This window comes from Neofelis nebulosa, chromosome 6 (assembly GCF_028018385.1).
Source record: "Neofelis nebulosa isolate mNeoNeb1 chromosome 6, mNeoNeb1.pri, whole genome shotgun sequence".
Lineage (NCBI taxonomy): Eukaryota > Metazoa > Chordata > Mammalia > Carnivora > Felidae > Neofelis > Neofelis nebulosa.
The window spans coordinates 126,612,117-126,631,730 of record NC_080787.1 but is presented as its reverse complement, the minus strand read 5'-3'; the positions used below and the strand labels follow the sequence as shown (position 1 = coordinate 126,631,730).

Sequence of the window (19,614 nt, the reverse complement as noted above, 5' to 3'; positions counted from 1 at the left end):
CTGTGACCTATTTATAGATTTTTGAATACCAACTCCTCTGTTAGTAAAATTACTGGTATGCTATGGCTTTTTGGGGGGGTTGATACATACTTCACAAAACTCAAACCCCATATACTGTTATTTTTTTGTTTTCCCTGGTAATTCCAAGCTGTTATTAGAGAATACAGGAATTCCAGATTTCTAGTCTAGTTGTCCTGTTCTTGTGTTAATACAAGAACTTGCCAGCCATAATATTATGGAGAATCAGCATTACTTCTCTTTTTAAAAACTATAGTAGTACATTAATAACTAAAAAGAGGTTGGATTTTGTTTTGTTAGACTATAATTTTGTGTAAAATCTGGTGTAATTCTTACCATGCCCCTTTTAACAAAGTGGACCATTCTGTCAACTTGAAAAAAAAAGCATTTTTCATAGACATTTGTGTGCTAAGACCTATAGTATATATTTTGACTAATAATATATTAGGAGGCAATTGGAGAAAAAAAGTTTATTGTCATGGGATTGTATTAGTCTAGACTTAATAGTCTCTGGATAGAGATCCTGATACATCCTTTAACAAAATTTTAGAATGTTATCTGTTACCATATTAGGGTTATCAAATAGTTAAAACCATTATTACATCTGAATGTCAAGGGTTATATTAATGAATTTTTAAGCCAACAGGATTTGTTATTATTCAGTTTCTTAGAATCTCAGAGATATATGGAAATTTGTTTTTTCCATTGTCTTACTCAAGAGCCTTTGAGGTTGTGTAGGTTTATGAGCTGGACTCCTTATATTTCTGAAACATTCAGTAATGATAAGTGTGTGTTGACTATGCAGATGAAGCCAAAGTTCTACATTTAATTAAGTCTTCTAGTTCTCTTTATATTGTTACGTCACATCATACTTTAGCCTTTAAAAATGGATCCCATTGGTTAAAAAAAGAGACACAGACATTAGGATCTGTGTTTCCCACTATTAGAAAAAAACTTCAAATAATGTTTCTTAATTATAATCTCTGCGTAAGAAAAATATTCCCCCTGCCGCCCAAAAACATTTTTCCTACAGATATTTTGGATGATTTAAAACAGTTGAACCTATTGGCAGCACTCTTAAGATGCAGAAGATAATCTTGATTCTTACAAGTAGAAAAGGATTGGGCAAGTGGATTTTAATGCTACTCTCCTAAAAATCAAAATGAGATTTTTCATAGTAATCTCTTGGGGTTGCCTAGCTTCCTGATGCAGTAATGAGTACTCCTTTTAGTAAAACTAGATGATAATTAAGTACACCTTCATATTAAATGACTTGGAAGGATTTTTACTCACAGCATGACCTGTGTATTTGGCAGTGATAACCTCTTGGTACTATCATTGTAATCGCGAATTTCATGGAGTGCATAAAGCCATCGAAAAAGAATACCATTCTCATCCCCAGAATAGTTGTTTACTTGCTACCTTATCTAGCCCTTGACTATGGAAGATCATAATTTTTCTGTCTTAATGTACCAGAAAGAGAAAGTAATAAACTTTTATTAGGGTACTTCTAAAGCTGCCATGGGGGGAATGTTAAGTACTCTTTCAGTTTTTTGAAGGAAATTGAATGTCACACCAAATGTAAGCATGAAAAGAAAGTTACAATAAAATATAAAATTTAACTGGTTAATGTCAGTATATACTTATAGTGTGTGCATACATTGGTGGTGATACTTCTACTTCAAAATCAGAGTGTTAAATCAGAGTGTTGATCTGCTTTTCACCCCTCTAATACTGTGGTAAAGATACCCCCACTGCTGCAGTAGACTCCTGACTTGGACTCCTTAGCCCTTAAATTTCATCCTTTAGTTGCCGCCTGTGGGATATTTTTCAGCTGTAAAATTGGTGTCATTTTTAGCTAAAACCCTTCGATGTCTTCTCTTGCCTAAATATTAGTCAAGATGAACAACATGAGCCAGTTTTTACCTTTATGCTTTACCCACTTACCCATCCCTTGTTCACTTACCTATCTTAAAATCTTAACACCCTAGCAAAAATTCTAAATTCTTTTTATGTCCTCATTGAATGTAGCACATTCTTTTAGGCTAGCAACTCATTCCATTTAAATGTCTTTATTTGCCAGAATAAATGTTTAGCGATTTGCATTGTGTATGGCATACATACATAGGTATGAAATAAATGCTCCTTGAATATATAATGAAAGCATGATATAATTGTATATGTATAGAGGTATGATTAGCATAAGCCTTTTTTTTTTTTTGTGGCTGCTGCTAAAACATAATACAGTGTAAGCTCCCTTAAAATGTGCTGAAGAGACTTCGGATTGCAGTGAACAGAAGAGTTAGATCATTAATTTTTTTTTTTTATATGTGGCTCATGTTACTCTTGTGCAGTTCCATGTTTTTAAGAGTAAATATATTTAAAGGAGACGGACCAGAAGCTTGATATCTGAAATAGTGTCATGTGACTAGTTGGAATGCTGTAGAGCAGTGATGACTGAGATGGGTCCTTGCGAGCAGTCCTCAAGTATTTTAAGGGGTTTCCCTTAAAAGAGGAAATAGAGAGTTACAATTCAAATTATATATAAGGATCAGGATGGACATTTGATGTTACTTTGTCCAGCCTCATCATTTTAACATGTTCTGTATTTAGAGGACAACCAGAGCCAGTAGATAAAAGTCATAGATACGTAGACTTTTATTGATTGACTCAGTGAGCCAATATTTGACATGTACGTACTTAAAAAGAGTAGTTGTAAATAGCAAGTTTTCTGCTTGTAAAAGTATTGAGAATCTGGAAGTCTTTGTCAGGAAGAAGCTGAAGTTTTTTCCTAGTTCTCTGGATTACTTAATTGAAGTTTAAGAGCTACCTTCTACTCTCAGGTGCTTGCTTTATTGTGTGTTACCATCTGAGGGTACCAGTCAGTGATAATTAAAAAGAAATGCTGCATATTGCCACTTTTTTTTCAATGTTGCAATAGGAATGAATTTAGTTTTGTTGTTTGTTTTTGTAAGACTTATGCCATATTCTTTACGATACATATCAGATCTTTGGATGGCAAATAATTTGTTACTAGTTGTAAGATGATCCAAATCAGTTACTTGGAATTTTTATGAAGTAGAATATTTTTATTCCTGTTACTGGGACCATGACGGTATCAAATTATGAGTCGATTATTGCTAAAAATGAAAAGGCCTAAATGCAAACATTAGTAGCACTGATGTATATCTGACTGTCTGAGTGATCCAGAAGCGGGATAAGACTAGAAGGGCATCCTTTAACTATTTTTTCTGTGTTCTAGGTTTTAACCAACTCTTTTTAAGTGATTCACAAGAGTCAAGGCATTCCTATTTGTGAACATAAGATTGTATCAGAAAACAGATTACAGAGTCTATGAAGTCATATGAATCTTCTAAAAAAAAAAATGGAACCAGAAAAATCAAGCAGCAGTTCACCTTTCTGCCTTTAGAGTGGTCTAGCTATAGTAAACTATTTTTGTTCAAACATAGTATGAGTAGTTATAGACACATAAGACCTTTGGATTCATACACTAAGCATAACCTAGTTTTTCTTTTGTATAAATTTTTTAAAGGCTCAAGTAAAAAGAAATCCTGCTTTTAGACTATAAACTTTTAACTTTGGTTTTATAATTTTAATGTAACACTACAAGTAAATAGCAATTTATAGTATAGATATTACTACAGGTTAAATAGACCTAGAAATATAGTTAATAGGTCTCTTATATTAACTTTTAATTGTCAATACAAAGCACATTTTTAGAATTTAATTTGAAATATGATTTTAGTATCAGGGAAAATTTTGGTCTAATTGCTCTCAAATATTTAAAATTTTTGAATAAATAATTGTAAAGGTTTAATGAATTTTAAGAGGTGTTTAATCTTTTAAATAGCGCTGGTTGGTTTAACTGTACTGTATTAGCACTACCCCTGAGAGGCTTCAAGCATAGGCAGAATAAAAAGAAAAAGGACCTAAATATTTTTCTTTTTGAAATGTAAAATTTAAGTGAATTTTCTGGGTTAGCACATCTCAATGTGGAGATCACATTTACATATGAACCCTTATGGTTAACATTGGAGAGACTATTTCCTACTTTGGTAGAAGGTTAATTTGTATTCTTTCCCACTGTTTAAGATAACTACAGTAACTTGAGTTTATCACCAAAAACAAACTTAGGCTTGTGGCATAGGCTAATGGGGCTCTGCTGGGTATTTGGCAAAATTGAGTATACACATCTTTCTAGCCTTTGTCTAAACCAGGCCTCAGCCTCTCACCTTTTGTTTATTCACTGAAAAAGTATGCCTGGCAATGGGTGTAAAGGTGAATAAAACATTCTTGGTGTTGGGGATCCAGAACATAGTATGATGATTATCTATAAAGTGTTAGTAGTTCTGGAAAAATACATTTGGATGGCAAAACCAAATACCTATGGACAGCTTTTGGAATTAAACTAGGTGATGAACCTCCAAATATCAAATGGGGAAAACCATCAACCTGCCTGGTGTTGGTTTCTATGTGAGAAGGAAGAGTTGGGGTAGGGTCTGGCAGACTTGAGAAAAGGAGAATCTCAAATTACTCAGCTGAAACTTGGATTTTGTCCTCTCCATAGTGAGTGCAAGGTACCCAAAGGAAGGATTGGAGAGACTGGGACAATTTTCCCCAGTGAACTCTCAAAACACCAGCCAAGACAAGACTCCCTTTTAAGGACAGGACTGGACCCCACACTGAGAAGAAAGTAGCAAAAGTATAATCATTGAGTGTAGAGACCATAGGAGAGGGCTTAGATCAAACTGGGGGGAAGGGAACACAATCAGGAAAATCTTAGAAAGCAAGCCGCCGTATTTCTGAACATTACTCAAAAACAACAGAAAAGGTAACTAAAGTCAAAAAAGCTTTCCTGAATCTTGCATCATTCTAAAAGGCCAAGAAAATAATTTCATGTAAACACGAGCAATTGAAAAGTACTGTCAAATCTCAAAAGGTTATCAAGATGTGGTATGTATGAGTGCTTTCGTAAACAAAATGGAGGAAAGATCTCTGAAGAATGTTAGGGGTAAGTTGTCAGCAAAACATTCATGGAGGGTGTAGCGTGCATGGTGAAGGTAGCTTTAGTGCTGGTTCCTATTCTAATATTCTCCGAGGAAGTGTTGGTCTGGCTGTAATGTGTGCTGATGGATATCAGACTGGAAAGGGAGGTGGCTACAAGATCATGATTTATATACTTATGAGGGCAAAGGGAAAGGACAAGGTACTTGAAGAAATTGTGACTCACTGATTCCAAGTAAGGTGGCTGACCCATTTGCCTTCACTTATACCTTGTCCAACAGCCTCTTCTGCCTTTTCATCCTTAACCTAGTGTGGACTACTGGGATATTCTGCCAGTTACTTAGTTATAGATCATTTCTGATGTCTGTTTTCTTTTGTCCCATATCCAGTTATTTTAAGTATTGATTGTTCATTATATATAATAGACACTTTCTAAGAATTTTTAAATTTTATTTTTTTAAAGTAAGCTCTACACCCAATGCGTCTGAACTCCTGACCCCTCATGAGATCAAGAGTTGCATGCTCCACCAACTGAGCCAGACAGGCGTCCCATATACTAGGCACTTTTCTAAAGCGCACTAGAGAAGCAGCATGGTTCAAGCCAAAAGTACCTGTTCTAGAGATTACATTCTAGTTTGGCGATAGCGGTAGCATGAATATACGTGGTGATAAGTGCTATAAAGAAAAGAGTGGAAAGAGATGGGGTTTAAAAATGCTCAGGGATAGCCTCTCTGACGTCTCTACTAGAATGTAATCTGCAGGAGGGTGAGGACCTTACTGGTCTTGCCCGTTACTGTATTTCCCATGCTTAGAATAGTGCCTGGCACCTAACACTCAGTATTGAATGAGTAAATGTGGACCATAGAGAAATTAGTTCAAAATACCCCACTTTTAAAAATTTTATTTTAATGTAGGTCAGCAGCAGGCACAGTTGATCTTAAATTGTCATGTCATTCCAGTGCATCCTTGGCTGAAGTAGGAATAAAGATGTTGCTCTGTCTTACGAAGCCAGTAAAACCCAGACCAGAATTAAAAATGGGTATCACTTGATAGGATTTAGTCCTTAACAATACTCGGCCAGGTTAACATCCGGTCCATATTTGATAGCCTGGATAACCAGGAGCGTTTGGTGAGTGAACATAGTAAGTACTGCAAAGGTGCACATCCTTCGAAGACTGCTTAGGTTCTGCTAATCCCATAAGCAGATAATGTTTGAATGAAATGATCAGACAATAAATAGCGACTTCAAGGGAAGAGGAGAGCGCGGCCCCGCTTAGTGTCTGGGTGTATAGGGGACGACACTGCGAAAAGGGACGAATTCCGGATCGCGGGCCTGGCTCAAGTACCTTAATAGCTGCATGACACCGTGTGGTAGACACCAGTAGTTTAGCATGGAGGAACCTAAGGACGCGTCAGGAGCTTGCGTCACCGTCTTCGCACCGCCCTCCCGTTCCACCTGCTGTCTTTAGGCTTCTATTGGTTGCCTCGCGGAAGGCCCGCCCCCTAGAGGAAGAAGGAACTATCCCAGTAGCCGGCCCAAATAACCGTAACTAGCCTGACGTCATAACGCAGCCAATCAGAAGCACATTTGTTTAGGCTTGTCCAATGAGCTCGGAAACTGGCTTGGCCCGCGGAGTTTGATTTTCGTTCAAGAACGCGGAAGTTGTGCCTGGCCTCGGGGCGAGCAGCAAGGTGGGTGGGAGACCGCAGGTAAGGGCCAAGCATCCTGCGGAGTTACCCAGGTTGAGGGAAGGGGTTTCGGTGTCCAGCCCCGGGTCGGTGGGGGGCGTCGTTACCGTCTGTGGCTTGCAAACCGAGGCGCGCGGGCGGACACGAGTCGACGTCCGAGCGCTCCGGTACCAGGACGGGCACACGTAGGGCGTCGCTGACTGCGGATTCGAGGCAGCGTTTCTTAACGACCGCAGCTTGGTGTTCCGGTGGTTGCTCGCAGGCTTGGCTTCGGAGGAAGGTGAGCAAGGCGATCATTCTGGGTTAGGAGAGCCCCTGAGGAAGCTTGCGGCCAAGGCGACTGACACCACCGGGGCTAGTCTCGGCCTGTTACTTAGTTGGGTGACTGAGTCACGTCGCGTATCTGGGGTCCAAATTCCTTGTCTTTAAAATGAGCGAGGGGGATGGATGGTACCCTATTCGTTTGTGAGGAAGAGCCGCTGTTCATTTGTTAAAGCGGTGGGTCGGCCCCCTGCCTGCCTTCAGGAGCTGAACTCATCCCTCTCCTCAACCCAGAGCTTCCAGGAGAGCGGGGACTTCGCTGTCGCAGCTAACCTAAAGGCTTCCCTGCTAAGTGTCCAATTTATTGTTGGTTGATATTTATTAAGGCTGAAACATCTTATGAACTTTTAGTGCAATTTAACTGATAAATTGAAATTTCCTTTATCAGCCCTTCCCCACGTCTTCATTCCTCTCTCTCTTTGACTTCCTTCAAAATACTGCTGGCCAAAAGAGATTAGTTGATGGTGTAATGTGAAACGAAAGGATTCCTCCAGGTTACTTAATACAGTTTTGTGGCAATCGTGTTTTTTGTTTTTTGTTTTTTGTTTTGTTTTGTTTTTTGGTCAAGAGTAATATTTTCTAAATTGTTTTTCCGGAAGGTATCAAGAAACTGATAATGTTTCCTTGAATTCGCTTATGTATTTGTTTCATCAATGTCACTCATACTGAATATCTTAAGAGAGATGCTGGAATATTTCGGTGTTCCCATAGACCAGGTAAATGTCTTTTAATGGATTTGAATGAACCTGTTGTATTTGTTGCTGGGTCTTACTTTGAAAATGATCTATATATATGTAAACATTTAATTTAAGGCAAGATTGTTACTTTTCAGGTGTAACAAAGCTGAGTTTGCAATAGTGTACCTTAGGTAGTTTGCGTTAAAAAAAAGGGATAAAATTAAGGGCGCCTGGCTGGCTCAGTCGGAAGAGCATGTGACTCTTGATCTCCAGGTTGTAAGTTGTGAATTCAAGCCCCAAGTTGGGTGTAGAGTTTACTTAAAAAAAAGGGTGGGGGGAGGGGGTGGGAGGAGGGGGAGGATAAGATTATTAGCAACCTATTTACTAGGTAGGTCAAATGCCAGCAAAAGGTGCACATGCAGCAAAATATAGATATGACCTTCACAGGTAAAATATATTTTAATTATCCAGTGGTTTTATTTAAAGTAATTTAAGTTTGATATTTGGGTATATAATGGCAAGTTATAGCTCAACAAATTCAGAATAAATCTGGAGAGAGGATGACTTAGGCCTAAGAAGTACAAGCAAATCCAATTTTCTCTACTTATGAAGCATTACCATATCCAACACAATATGCTTGGTTCTTTGGGTGATATAGAGCAATACGCGATCTTGTATTCATACTGCTTAAAATACAACATGACAAATAAAAACATACAGATAACTATAATACAAGATGAAAGAATAGTTGGGGAGTTTATAGAATGGGCAAATCATTGCTATTTGTTGGGGTGAATTAGAAGAGAATAGCCAAGGACACTTTCAAGATTTTAAACAAAAGTAAGTTGAAGAGTGGTTATAAATTATAAATAGGCAATTATTATATTATAAATAGGCAATTCAGTATGAGGAACTAGTTTGAATCAGGAGGTGAAGTGAGCCAGATGTGCTGTTGGATTATATAAATACAAATATCCTACAGATAGAGAAATAGTTCTAGAATGTAGGAAAAAGAGATTTCAGATTTGTGGTTATCTGCATTCTTTTGATATTTGAATTCAGGGACTTTGGTGACATAATGGAAGATGTGGGGTGTTACTGATGCATTTTGAATTTCAAGAATACATTGAAGATAATGAGGACTGAATAGTAGTTAAAGATTTGCTTATTATTGGATTATTGATACCTTTAGGGATTTGTGTAGGTGGAGTGGCGGCTGTATGTAGTTTGAAGAATAACTAAGGAAGGGTAGTGGCATCAGCACCTTTCTTTTGAAAAGTTTGTGAAAAGAGATCAAGAGCCATCAACTTGAAGGAGTAGGATCGACATTTTTTTTTTTTTTCCAGTGTTAGAGATAACTTCATGTTTGCAAGCATTGGAGAAGAACCTCATAGATAGGAAAAAAAAGTTAAAAATTCAAATGACAGAGCGAGTGATGGAGCAATGTCCTGGAGAAGGTAGCTGGGCAAGGAATATAAATAATAAGTCTTGGAAAGAAGACAGACAGTTGAGTAGGGTAAAAGTGAGATGGTGGAGAGGTTTGGAATGGAGAGAAATAAAAATCGAGGTATGTTAAGTTGGAGTCCTTGGTTTTCTCAGTAAGAGCAGAGTCAAGGCTTCTGCCAGGTAATAAAAATGGTGGCTTTGGGGATTTCAGAGATTGGTGATTGCTTTGGGCAAGACAGTAGAGAACAACACATGCTCTGAAGAGGTCACAGAATATACCTGTGCAGAATACCCAGCTGAAGTCAGCATGGATTTGTAGTCTTTCTAAATATTGTTGTTTTTGTAATTTATTTTCTCCAGCTAAGAGTAGTTGGGGTAATTTATCCATTAGTAATATGAGAACACATAATATCAAGAGGATGAGCACTTTTTGAGTGGTAATGAACCTATCACTGAAACAACTTGAAAATCTCTGCTTGGTAGGAAAGTCACATCAGTAAAGTCCGGGTCGCCTGGGGGGCTCAGTCTGTTAAGCATCCAACTTCAGCTCAGGTCATGATCTCACCGTTTGCGAGTTCAAGTCCTGCATTGGGCTCTCTGCTGTCAGCACAGAACAGAGCCTGCTTCAGATCCTCTGTCTCCCAGTCTCTCTCTGCCCTTCCCCTGCACATACTCTCCCTCTCTCTCTTTCAAAAGTAAAATGAACACTTGGGGCTCCTGGAAGGCTCAGTTGATTGAGCATCCAACTTTGGCTCGGGTCATAATCAACATCTTGCGGGTTTGAGCCCCGCATCTGGTTCTGTGCTGACAGCTCAGAGCCTGGAGCCTGCTTCAGATTCTGTGTCTCCCTCTCTCTCTCTGCCCTTCCCTTGCTCTGTCTGTCTCTCTCTCAAAAATAAATGAACATAAATTAATTTTACCTCTTTCTACTTTTTCAGATGTAGCTACTAGAAAATTTGTCTTACATATGTGGTTTGTGTTTTTTTTCTTTTGGAGAATACGTACTTCTGAAGTGGTTGTAGGTGTAGGTGATTGTGATTTATGGTTAAGAACTACTACCCTGTAGGATTGAAAAGGAACATAAACACATCTCTGTCCCTGGAGTTGACAGTCTTAATGGAGCAGAGGGAACACTGCAAATGAAACAAAGTTACGTGTAGTTAGGTATCCTGTTGTGTGGTGCTCCTTGGAACTGGTTTAGGAATTTAGAGCCTAGAAAGCTCCCGAAAGCAGAGTCAAATTTGTAGAGGAGTGTGAATCTGACATTAGAAGACAGGTAAAAACAGCTGGTGCCAGGGCTGGAGGTAGAGTGGTGCCCTTTGGGCACATGCGTAAGTGCTTGGCAATTAGGATAACATTGGCTTGTCTTCGAGACCATGAGGAAAATTGCTATACGCAAAAGAGCTCGTGTTGTTAACGTAGTGAGTGGGTAATTCAGTCGGATAGATAGAACTGGGCCAAGTGGCAGAGGACTTTTCAGAGTGACTGGAGAATAATACAGAATACATGGAGGATGTTGTGGAGACTGAGATCGCAGAATTGATGGAAGCTTATGAGGCCAGTAGATGTAATCTGTTTAAAAAGATTTTTCAAATTTTTTATTAAACATTAAACAGAGAGAGAGCACGAGTGGGGGAGGGCAGAGAGAGAGGGAGACACAGAATCTGAAGCAGGCTCCAGGCTCTGAGCTGTCAGCACAGAGCCCGACACGGGGCTCGAACTCACAAACCGTGACATCATGACCCCAAGCTGAAGTTGGACACTTCACTGACTGAGCCACCCAGGCACCCTATGATGTAATCAGTTTAATGTTTTAATGTTTCCTCTACTTTCAAATAGTAAGGTTCTGAGCCCAGGTGTTTGGATGTGATCGGATACATTCAGAATCTTACCATTTGAAAGTAGAGGAATGGCATTTTCTGTGCCAGTGGCTTCCGGATCTTCCTCTCTAGCCCCAGTTTTTCTCAACTAGTCAAATGGCTTTAATTTTTACCTATCATGTATTCTGTCTGCTGATGATTCCCAAATCCATCTAAATCCCAGATTTGTTTCCTGAGTTCTAGAACTGTATGTCCATTTCCAAGAAGATGCTGTTAGGATGCTACCTACGTCTGTTGCTTGTAATAAACTCTCCTTGTTACGGGATCTTAGGAAAAATGAAAAGTCCAAGTTTTAATGCTTTTTGAAGAAAGTGCTTTCTTTGTCTTGAAATCTCTGCCAAAAGCAGAAATATTATGTCATATTTTTGAGGAGGCTTCTGTGGGAATTGTTTACACCAATCTGGAAAGCCCAAGCCAAAAGACAAGATGTTATTTGAATTATAGTAGCGTATTTCATTTCTATCATCTTTTTAAGAACTGACTTCTGGCAGATATAGTTCACTGTAGGTAAAGAATTCTTAAATTGTCTAGTGCCAGATTAGTTTATTCCCCCTCTTTATTTCACCTTTGAAAGGAATTACATAAGTGCACTCTGTATTACCTCATTGTTTGAGAAACAGAAATTGTCAATTTTTGACTGGGCCAAAAGATATGTTTAGCTGTGAGGAGAGGAGGCAATTTTTCTGGATAAAGTTCCCTAAAGTATTTTGTCATTATCAGAAATAGGACAAAAATGAATTTGTGGTCCTTTTTTTTTTTTTTTTAAATGTTTATTTATTTTTGAGAGAGAGAAACAGAACATGAGCAGGAGAGGGGCAAAGGGAGAGGGGGACACAAAATCTGAAGCAGGCTCCAAGGCCCTGAGCTGTCAACATGGAGCCCGATGTGGGCCTCGAATGCACGAACTGGGAGATCATGACCTAAGCTGAAGTTGGATGTTTAACCAAATGAGCCACCCAGGTGCCCCTGTGGTGCTTTCTTAAAAGACCTTTCTTTCTGGAATATTACACAGGTTAACTCCCATCCTTTTTTTTTTTTTTTTTTTTTTTTCTTTTTAGGACAAATATGAATAAAGTTTAATTTTTTTTTTAAGTTTATTTATTTAGAGAACTAGCAGGGGCAGGGGAGGCAGAGAGACAGAGAGAGCGAGAGAGAGAAGAGAGAGAGAGAATCTCAAGCAGGCTCTGAGCTTAGCACAGAGCTGGACAGGGGTTCCGTCTCAGGACTCTGAGATCATGACCTGAGCCAAAATCAAGAGCTGGATGCTTAACAGACTGAGCCACCCAGGTGCCCCAAAGTTTAATTCTTTGAAGAAAATACTTTGAGTATGCCCTTCTGTATTTTCTTGTCAAAATAAGTGTTAGTGCATCCTTTACATCTACTTTTCTTCATGGATATATAAACATGCTTTAACAGAATAGTTTTTTTAATTTTTTAACATTTATTTATTTTTGGGAGACAGAGAGTGACGGAGCATGAGCATGGGAGGGGCAGAGAGAGGGGAAGACACAGAATCTGTAGCAGGCTCCACGCTCTGAGCTGTCAGCACAGAGCCAGACGCGGGGCGCAAACTCGAAAACCGCGAGATCATGACCTGAGCCGAAGTTGGACGCTTAACCGACTGAGCCACCCAGGCGCCCCTAACAGAGTAGTTTTTAAACAATGTTCTATGTGTAAATAGGTTTTGCAGATTAGAGAAAATAAAGACTATGGATCAACTCGGAGTATTGTTCGTCTTATTGGGAAAATTCTTCCTCTAGAACCTTGTCCCAGGCCTAATTTTGAGGTAAGTCAGTCAACATGCATTGTTTAAGCACTATGTATACAATAATCCCAGGTACTTCTAGAGATAGAGTAGAACAAAAGAAGAACTGTTTCCTGAAAGCCAAAAACGTCTTGCATATTTTTGTGTTTATTTCTTTAAGTAATTACATTCAAAGATGGGCAGACACAAAGCAACACCTGAATAGCTTATTTTATTCTTCTAGTTTGTGTTTTACGATAGATGACATTAACCAGGAGTAGAGAATATTGCTACATGTTTAGACTTTAGATAACATTTTCCTAAGTATTTTTTGCCCCGCTAACAGGTGCATGTTTTTCTGTTGCATATCCTTTTTCCTCTTAACTCAGGGATTTTTAATTTAGGCAATTTCCATGGGCATGCATGTGTTCTACCCCCTGCCCCCCACCCCAGCAAAGCTCTGACTTTTTTTTTTTCTTCCCTTTTTTTACTTTAGTTGATCCCTCTATTGAACTCTGTAGACCCTGGTAACTATGGATCTGTAGTTCCATCTTTTGCTGATACTTTGCGTGTGGCAAATGATGAAGAAGGCAGTTATCTCAGATTTCGGTAATTTTACATTCTTCCTGTGGAAGGTGGGATATGGGCTGTAATCTTAATTCTTGCACGTGTTGAAGTTCGATCATACTAATTGAATCTTGTGTCTGTCTCTGTACTGCCCTGTGACCTACTAATATCTTCCTAATAAGGATGACATTTTTATTTCCCATTTCTCTTAATGTAGGCCTAGGAAGGAATGATATTAAAAGGGTGTCAAAATCATTATGTCCATTTTTAGGAGAAAGCTGTTTCCTATGCTAGATACCATATTTGGTTATTTTTTACATATTTAGCCAAAACTTAAATAGTGTTTACTGTGTACCAGGCAACGATGTTAAATAAATATATTTGAAATTTGAATGTGTTATTGTTCGGGAATACTAACTTAGTGTTAGTATATTCAGATATAGGCTATAAACACATTAAGGGTCAATTATCCAAATATTCTGGCTAAATTTATTATGTATCAAAGTGGTTTATCTATTTAAAAAAAATTAGAATACCATAAACTTATCTCTGACATAATGCTTAGTACAAGGCCATTCAGTACCCATATATTCAGAGTATGTAGAATTTCTAAGTAAATCAACTTTATTTCTAAATAAATCAATTTGTACTGTGTTTAAACCAATTAGGTAGAACAGTTACAAGACAATTATTTTTGTTTTACAGTCTAAAAGCAAGACTTGTTCCTTCATTCACTGACCACTTATTGGTCACTTATTAAAGGCAACTGTTCTGTTCTAGATATTGAGAATACAAAGTTACATAAGCTGTTGTGCTTGTCCTCAGTGAGTCTGGAGACAATGATGAGATAAAGAGAGCTACTCTGATTTTTGTTTTTGTGTCTTCATTCCTCTTTGTCTGAAAGAATTTATTTCTTTGGGGAAATTCCACCTTCGCCCTCAGTTTTTCCTTCCTTCTACCCACAGAAATAGCATATGGAAAAATGAAGAAGAGAAGAAAATGGAATTTTTCCATCCTTTGCCACCAGTTTGGAACCCATTGCTGCCTGCTCCAAGACAGAATAAACGAACCAAAAACGATGGGCCTGTAAATGAAGCTGCAATTAAAAAAATAGCTGCCCTCGAAGATGAGCTGACTTTTCTTCGCACTCAGATCGCTGCAATTGTGCAAATGCAGGAACTGAAAAACCGTGCAAACGCTGGTGAGTGCCATGCTGCATTCTGTCTTAGTTAGATGGTGCTCACCTACCATTTCATTTCAGTCAGTACGGTCCCAAATGAGAGCATCAGATGCTAATGTGTCTTGTGAATGACATTAAATATGTCGAGGATATCGTGGGTGTAATATTGCTATGTCTGATGTTTATGTAGAATAAATGGAGACACATTTACGGTGAGGGGCATGGCTTTGGTTCCAGCTGTACTGCTGTAGATTGTACTTTTGTATTGAAAAGCTGTTTTCTAAGTAAACTTTTCTAACTCTTCAGAAAAGCATCGATATTTATGAGGAAGAATATATTACTTTGAAAGAAGATGAATATAAGGTCTTCATGTATTTGTAGTTTGAAGTTATTGCTGCTGTTCTTTCACTAAATTCAGGTTGAATAATGTTTTCCAGATGATCCTTTTCTAAATTTTTAGAGATGTGACTGGTTTTTTAAATTTTTTTTTTTCAACGTTTTTTATTTATTTTTGGGACAGAGAGAGACAGAGCATGAACGGGGGAGGGGCAGAGAGAGAGGGAGACACAGAATCGGAAACAGGCTCCAGGCTCCGAGCCGTCAGCCCAGAGCCCGACGCGGGGCTTGAACTCACGGACCGCGAGATCGTGACCTGGCTGAAGTCGGACGCTTAACCGACTGCGCCACCCAGGCGCCCCAAGATGTGACTGGTTTTAAACAACATACACCCACATGCATAATATATACATGATCTGTACACATCCATATACACACATATAATTTATATATAACATGAAATGTTTATACAGTATTGTATATTTATGTATTTTATGCATAAATATTATACATATTGATATATAATAATAGCAATTAAAATGAAATGTACACACACATTATTTTTAAGCAGTCGTGTTAAAAAGTCTTTTGGGAGCAAATCTGTTGTGAAAAAGTTAAGTACTCAGTATCCGTCCTAGGCCTTGCCTAGAAAATATATGCTTGGGCATTTCTACAGTGTCATCATAGAGTGAATATACCGGTTTGAATGTTTCTAACTACAAATTGTTGATTGTGTTTTAGCTTTTTTAAATAGAGGATGAAATTCAGACTGTATGTTAATTACTGAAAAAGCACTTTTTGATTTCTTTTTAAAATGCATTCTCACCCTTCCTCCCTTTAAAGGCCTACCCAGAAAATCCTAATTGGATTAAAAATAAGCTTATTCTTTGGTTTGACTCTTATAAAAATTACTAAGCAGATGGGATTGCTTCTTTTTCCTGGCCACCATATCATTATTTTAGTAGCATTACTGAAATTGTTCCTTTTTTGTTTCTAATTAGTGTTATGTGTTATGTTGGAGAGAATTTTGCATGATTTTTTCAACAGACTACTTTGTTTTTAGGCCTCTTTGACTTGAACAGCGAACCTAGCAGTTTGGGACAAAGGCCATCGCCAGGAACTGCTGAACTGAGTGTCAAACCAGATTCATTTTCAAGTTCAGTGTTCTTCCCTCCACCTGCTCCTCCTCCTCCAGTGCCCCCTCAGCTTTCTTCTCCGCAACGTCCATGTTCACTCACATGGCCAGGAACTAATAATACATGTAACTCAGATAACTCAGCAAGTGAAGTGAAAAGACAGCAGTTAGGTGATAGTAAGACTAATGACAGTCATCGTTCGAAAAGCCAGGAAAATAAAGATGTTCCGAATATGTTGGACATTCTAAAGGATATGAATAAGGTTAAGCTCCGTGCTGTGGAACGGTATGTTATCATAACTTGAGAAATGAATCAAAATTCTATTAGTGATGTTGTAATGATTTATTATATTTATCAAAGTAAACATAGACAGGTCTTCTCTCTGATTCTTCTTCACTCCAAACACTTCTCCCAGAAAGAATCATTTTCAATTTTTTTTTACTGTTTCTTTTAGTGTCTTATCTCCATATTTTTGGAACAGTGTACTACTTCCTTTTGCTATTTCTTGATATTTTAACTATATTTATTTCCGCTTGTTAAAACTCAGGAGTACATCCTTTCAGACATTCTACCGCCTAACATGTACGCATAAATACACTTCTTATTCTATCTTCCCAATATAGTTAAATCCATCGTCTTTACTTAAATCAGTATTCAGAATTTACATCCTTATAACAGTAAACATTCACAGGTAAGCCATTTCCTTATGCTATGATTACATTTTGCTTGTTGAATAATTTTATTTTTTATTGCAGCTAATAATTGTCTCTCTGAGTTTCTTTCTTTTTCTTTTTAAAATAATTTCCCCTGTAGGAACTCTCTGTTTGCTCCACTGTCTTGTTCCCCCAAGCCTGCTGCATTGTTGCCATGCCAAGGATTTCCTTGGCCATCATTATGGCATTCTCTACCCTGTCTCTTGTGTTGCCTCACCCATTTCTTGGGTGTCCTATCTTCCCATACCTTTCTGAGAAAGGGTCTATAAAAAAGATTATTTTAAGGCTTTGCATATCTGAAAATTATTATTTTATTCTAACACTTCATTGCTAGTTTGGCTGGGTATACAATAGGCAGAAAACCATTTTTCCACAGAATTTTGAAGACATCGTTCCATCAGTTTTTAGCTTCTGTTCCTGTGGAGAAGCTGATGTGATTCTCATTCCTGGCTATGTATCAAATCTATTTTCCTTATTCTTGAAACATTTAAGATCTTCTCTTTAGTCCTGGTTTGAAATTTCATGACGATGTTCCCTGGAGAGTTCCTTTTTTAATTTCTTATGCTGGGCACTTGGGGACTCAGTCTTGAGTTTTAATTTTATTCAGTGTGTAGACTTTTCCTCGGTCCCTTCAGGGGAGCCCCTTCAGGAAGGCAGCTCACCCTCCACTATCTTCACTGCCTTCCAGTGTTTTGTTGCAATTCTTACCCACTCTCTCGTAATTTCTTTGTCTTTGTGGGTATGTATCTTTTTAATTTCTCTACTGTCATTTTAGTAGGATTTCACGGAGATCTGCCATGTTCATCTGGAAATCCCTCAATGAGGTTTTTAGTGAGAAAATATATTTTCTGTCTAATAGTGTTAGGGCAGACACATCATTTCATTATTAATGAGGGTATGATTTGACCCTTGTGTGAGGAAGCTGATGCAGAGAAAAATGTGGCTGAATGTGCACACTTGTTCCAGCTAGAGGGCTTATTGGCATCACCGGGCCCAGTCAGTGTAAGACGGTGACTGACTGTTACCATAACTGGAGACACAGCTAGGAGGCTGGTAGAGTCTCCCTTCCACCCCCAGTATCTCATTTTTCTACAACTAACCGTGCATTATACATTACTACAGAGTCAGATAAGATTTGCCACATCTTCACAGTTACAGTCACTGTTCGTGTTCTCTGCCTTCTCTCTTGTTACTGTGAATGAAATGCCATTGCTCATGCCCAGGCTCTCCCCTTGGTCACTAGGTCTCCTTTTCTCTTATCTTCTCAAGGATTTTACCTAAAATTATCCCTTCTGTCTTCTACATCATCAAATTTTTCTTCTCTACTTTATTCTCCCCATACCTGAGTATTTACCATCTTCAAAACATGTATATCCCCAGCTATTATTATTTCTCTGCTTCTCTTTCTGATATAAATTCTTCTCATCAGAACTTTGTTTGCATTTCTCACCGCCTTCTTCTACCCACTGTAATATGGTCTCTGTCCCCATCACTCCACTGAAAACTGTGCTTTGTCAAGGTCACCAGTAACGCTGGTACTAAATCTAATGGTCAATTCTTATTGTTCCTCTTACCTGACGTCTTGGCAGTATTTGGTACTGTCTGTGGTCCCTTCCTCCTTGGAACACTTTCTTCCTTTGGCTCAGACCTCAGTCCCCTTCTCTCTGTATCCACATTGTTTCCTTTGGTGATCTCACCTAGTCCTATGGCTTAATGAAAACCTGTTCTGCCCTAAGTCTTTTGCATCTCAGTAAAGGCAACAACACCATCATCTAGTTGTTCAGTCTAAACATCTAGGAACCAGACTTCCTGGTTTCTTGGTTTTCTTTTTTTTTTTTTTTCTTCTTTTTTTAATGTTTATTTTTTTGTGGGGGAGAGAGGGAGAGAGAGGTGGGGGGCTGGAGGGCAGGCAGGTAGAGAGAGATGGAGCACAGAATCTGAAGCAGGTTCCAAGCTCTGAGCTGTCAGCACAGAGCCCTACATGGGCTTGAACCCACGAACTGTGAGATCATGACCTGAGCCGAAGTCAGACGCTCAACTGACTGAGCCACCCGGGTGCCCCATCGGTTTCTTGGTTTTCTAATTCCTAATTCATTGTGCCTTCCAGATTCCTTATTCCTTGGCAAAAATTTTCAGTCTCTTGAAGAATAATTAGATTGTAATTTATTATGCTTGTATTTCTGGCATGTTTGTCAACAAGGAGCTTAAATTAATTACACAAGGCTTTAATTCAATTTTTTTTTTTTTTTTTTAAATAGGTCACCTGGAGGTAGACCCATTCATAAGAGGAAAAGACAAGATTCACACTGGGATCCAGTGTCTTTAATATCCCATGCACTTAAGCAGAAATTTGCATTCCAAGAAGATGATTCCTTTGAGAAAGAAAATAGGTCTTGGGAGTCTTCTCCATTTTCTAGTCCAGAAGCTTCAAGAGTGAGCTATAATAACGTAAAGTTAATTTTTTAATTTTTCAAAAGCGTATTGTCCATGATGTATCTCTGCCTTCAAGTTCTCTTGAAGTTCTTGCGCAGAATGGACCATACAGTTATTTGCTGGTACCGCTAACGTTTCTGTTGTTTCTGTTAACTTTTACATGCTCCTTTTTTGCTTGTACCTTACTATGAATTTTTTTTAAATAAAACACTTGATTTGAAAAATACTTGTGCATAAGTTTATAAAGGCTTGTCCTGTCCTGGACGGGTGCTAACTTGATGTTGCTGTCTGCTGTATGAACGAAGTCTGAAACTTAAGTACTCCAGTATTTTTCTCAGGTGAATATAAAGACTGGATTATTTAGTTAAATAGAATGTTAACAGTGCTCTTTGAAAAGCAAATGGGATCATAATTACCTTCAGTGACAATGCTTCTTGGTTGCTTAAAAG

The 19,614-nt window shown here is 38.3% G+C and overlaps 1 protein-coding gene across 2 annotated transcripts; it reads left to right on the top strand.

The window, feature by feature from the left end:
* The first annotated feature begins 68 nt into the window (after nt 1–68).
* On the top strand, nt 69–19,391 carry MTFR2 (mitochondrial fission regulator 2). 2 transcript variants are annotated; one of them, XM_058735384.1, is made up of 7 exons: nt 69–7,012; nt 7,653–7,769; nt 12,738–12,842; nt 13,297–13,409; nt 14,333–14,568; nt 15,947–16,304; nt 18,991–19,391. In XM_058735384.1, the coding sequence occupies exons 2-7, from the start codon at nt 7,707–7,709 to the stop codon at nt 19,196–19,198; spliced, it is 1,083 nt and encodes a 360-aa protein (XP_058591367.1). In that variant the 5' UTR covers nt 69–7,012; nt 7,653–7,706; the 3' UTR covers nt 19,199–19,391. The 2 variants fall into 2 exon arrangements, with proteins under 2 accessions (XP_058591367.1, XP_058591366.1); XM_058735383.1 differs by lacking the exon at nt 69–7,012 and adding an exon at nt 7,031–7,547.
* The last annotated feature ends 223 nt before the right edge of the window (nt 19,392–19,614 follow it).

What these genes read in the sequence shown, in the direction of transcription:
- MTFR2 (XM_058735384.1), top strand. Translation starts at nt 7,707, where the DNA reads ATGTCACTCATACTGAATATCTTAAGAGAGATGCTGGAATATTTCGGT. An exon ending in GAAAAACCGTGCAAACGCTG is followed by an intron (nt 14,569 to 15,946) that starts GTGAGTGCCATG and finishes CTTTGTTTTTAG; the next exon opens with GCCTCTTTGACTTGAACAGC. An exon ending in AAGCTCCGTGCTGTGGAACG is followed by an intron (nt 16,305 to 18,990) that starts GTATGTTATCAT and finishes TTTTTTAAATAG; the next exon opens with GTCACCTGGAGGTAGACCCA.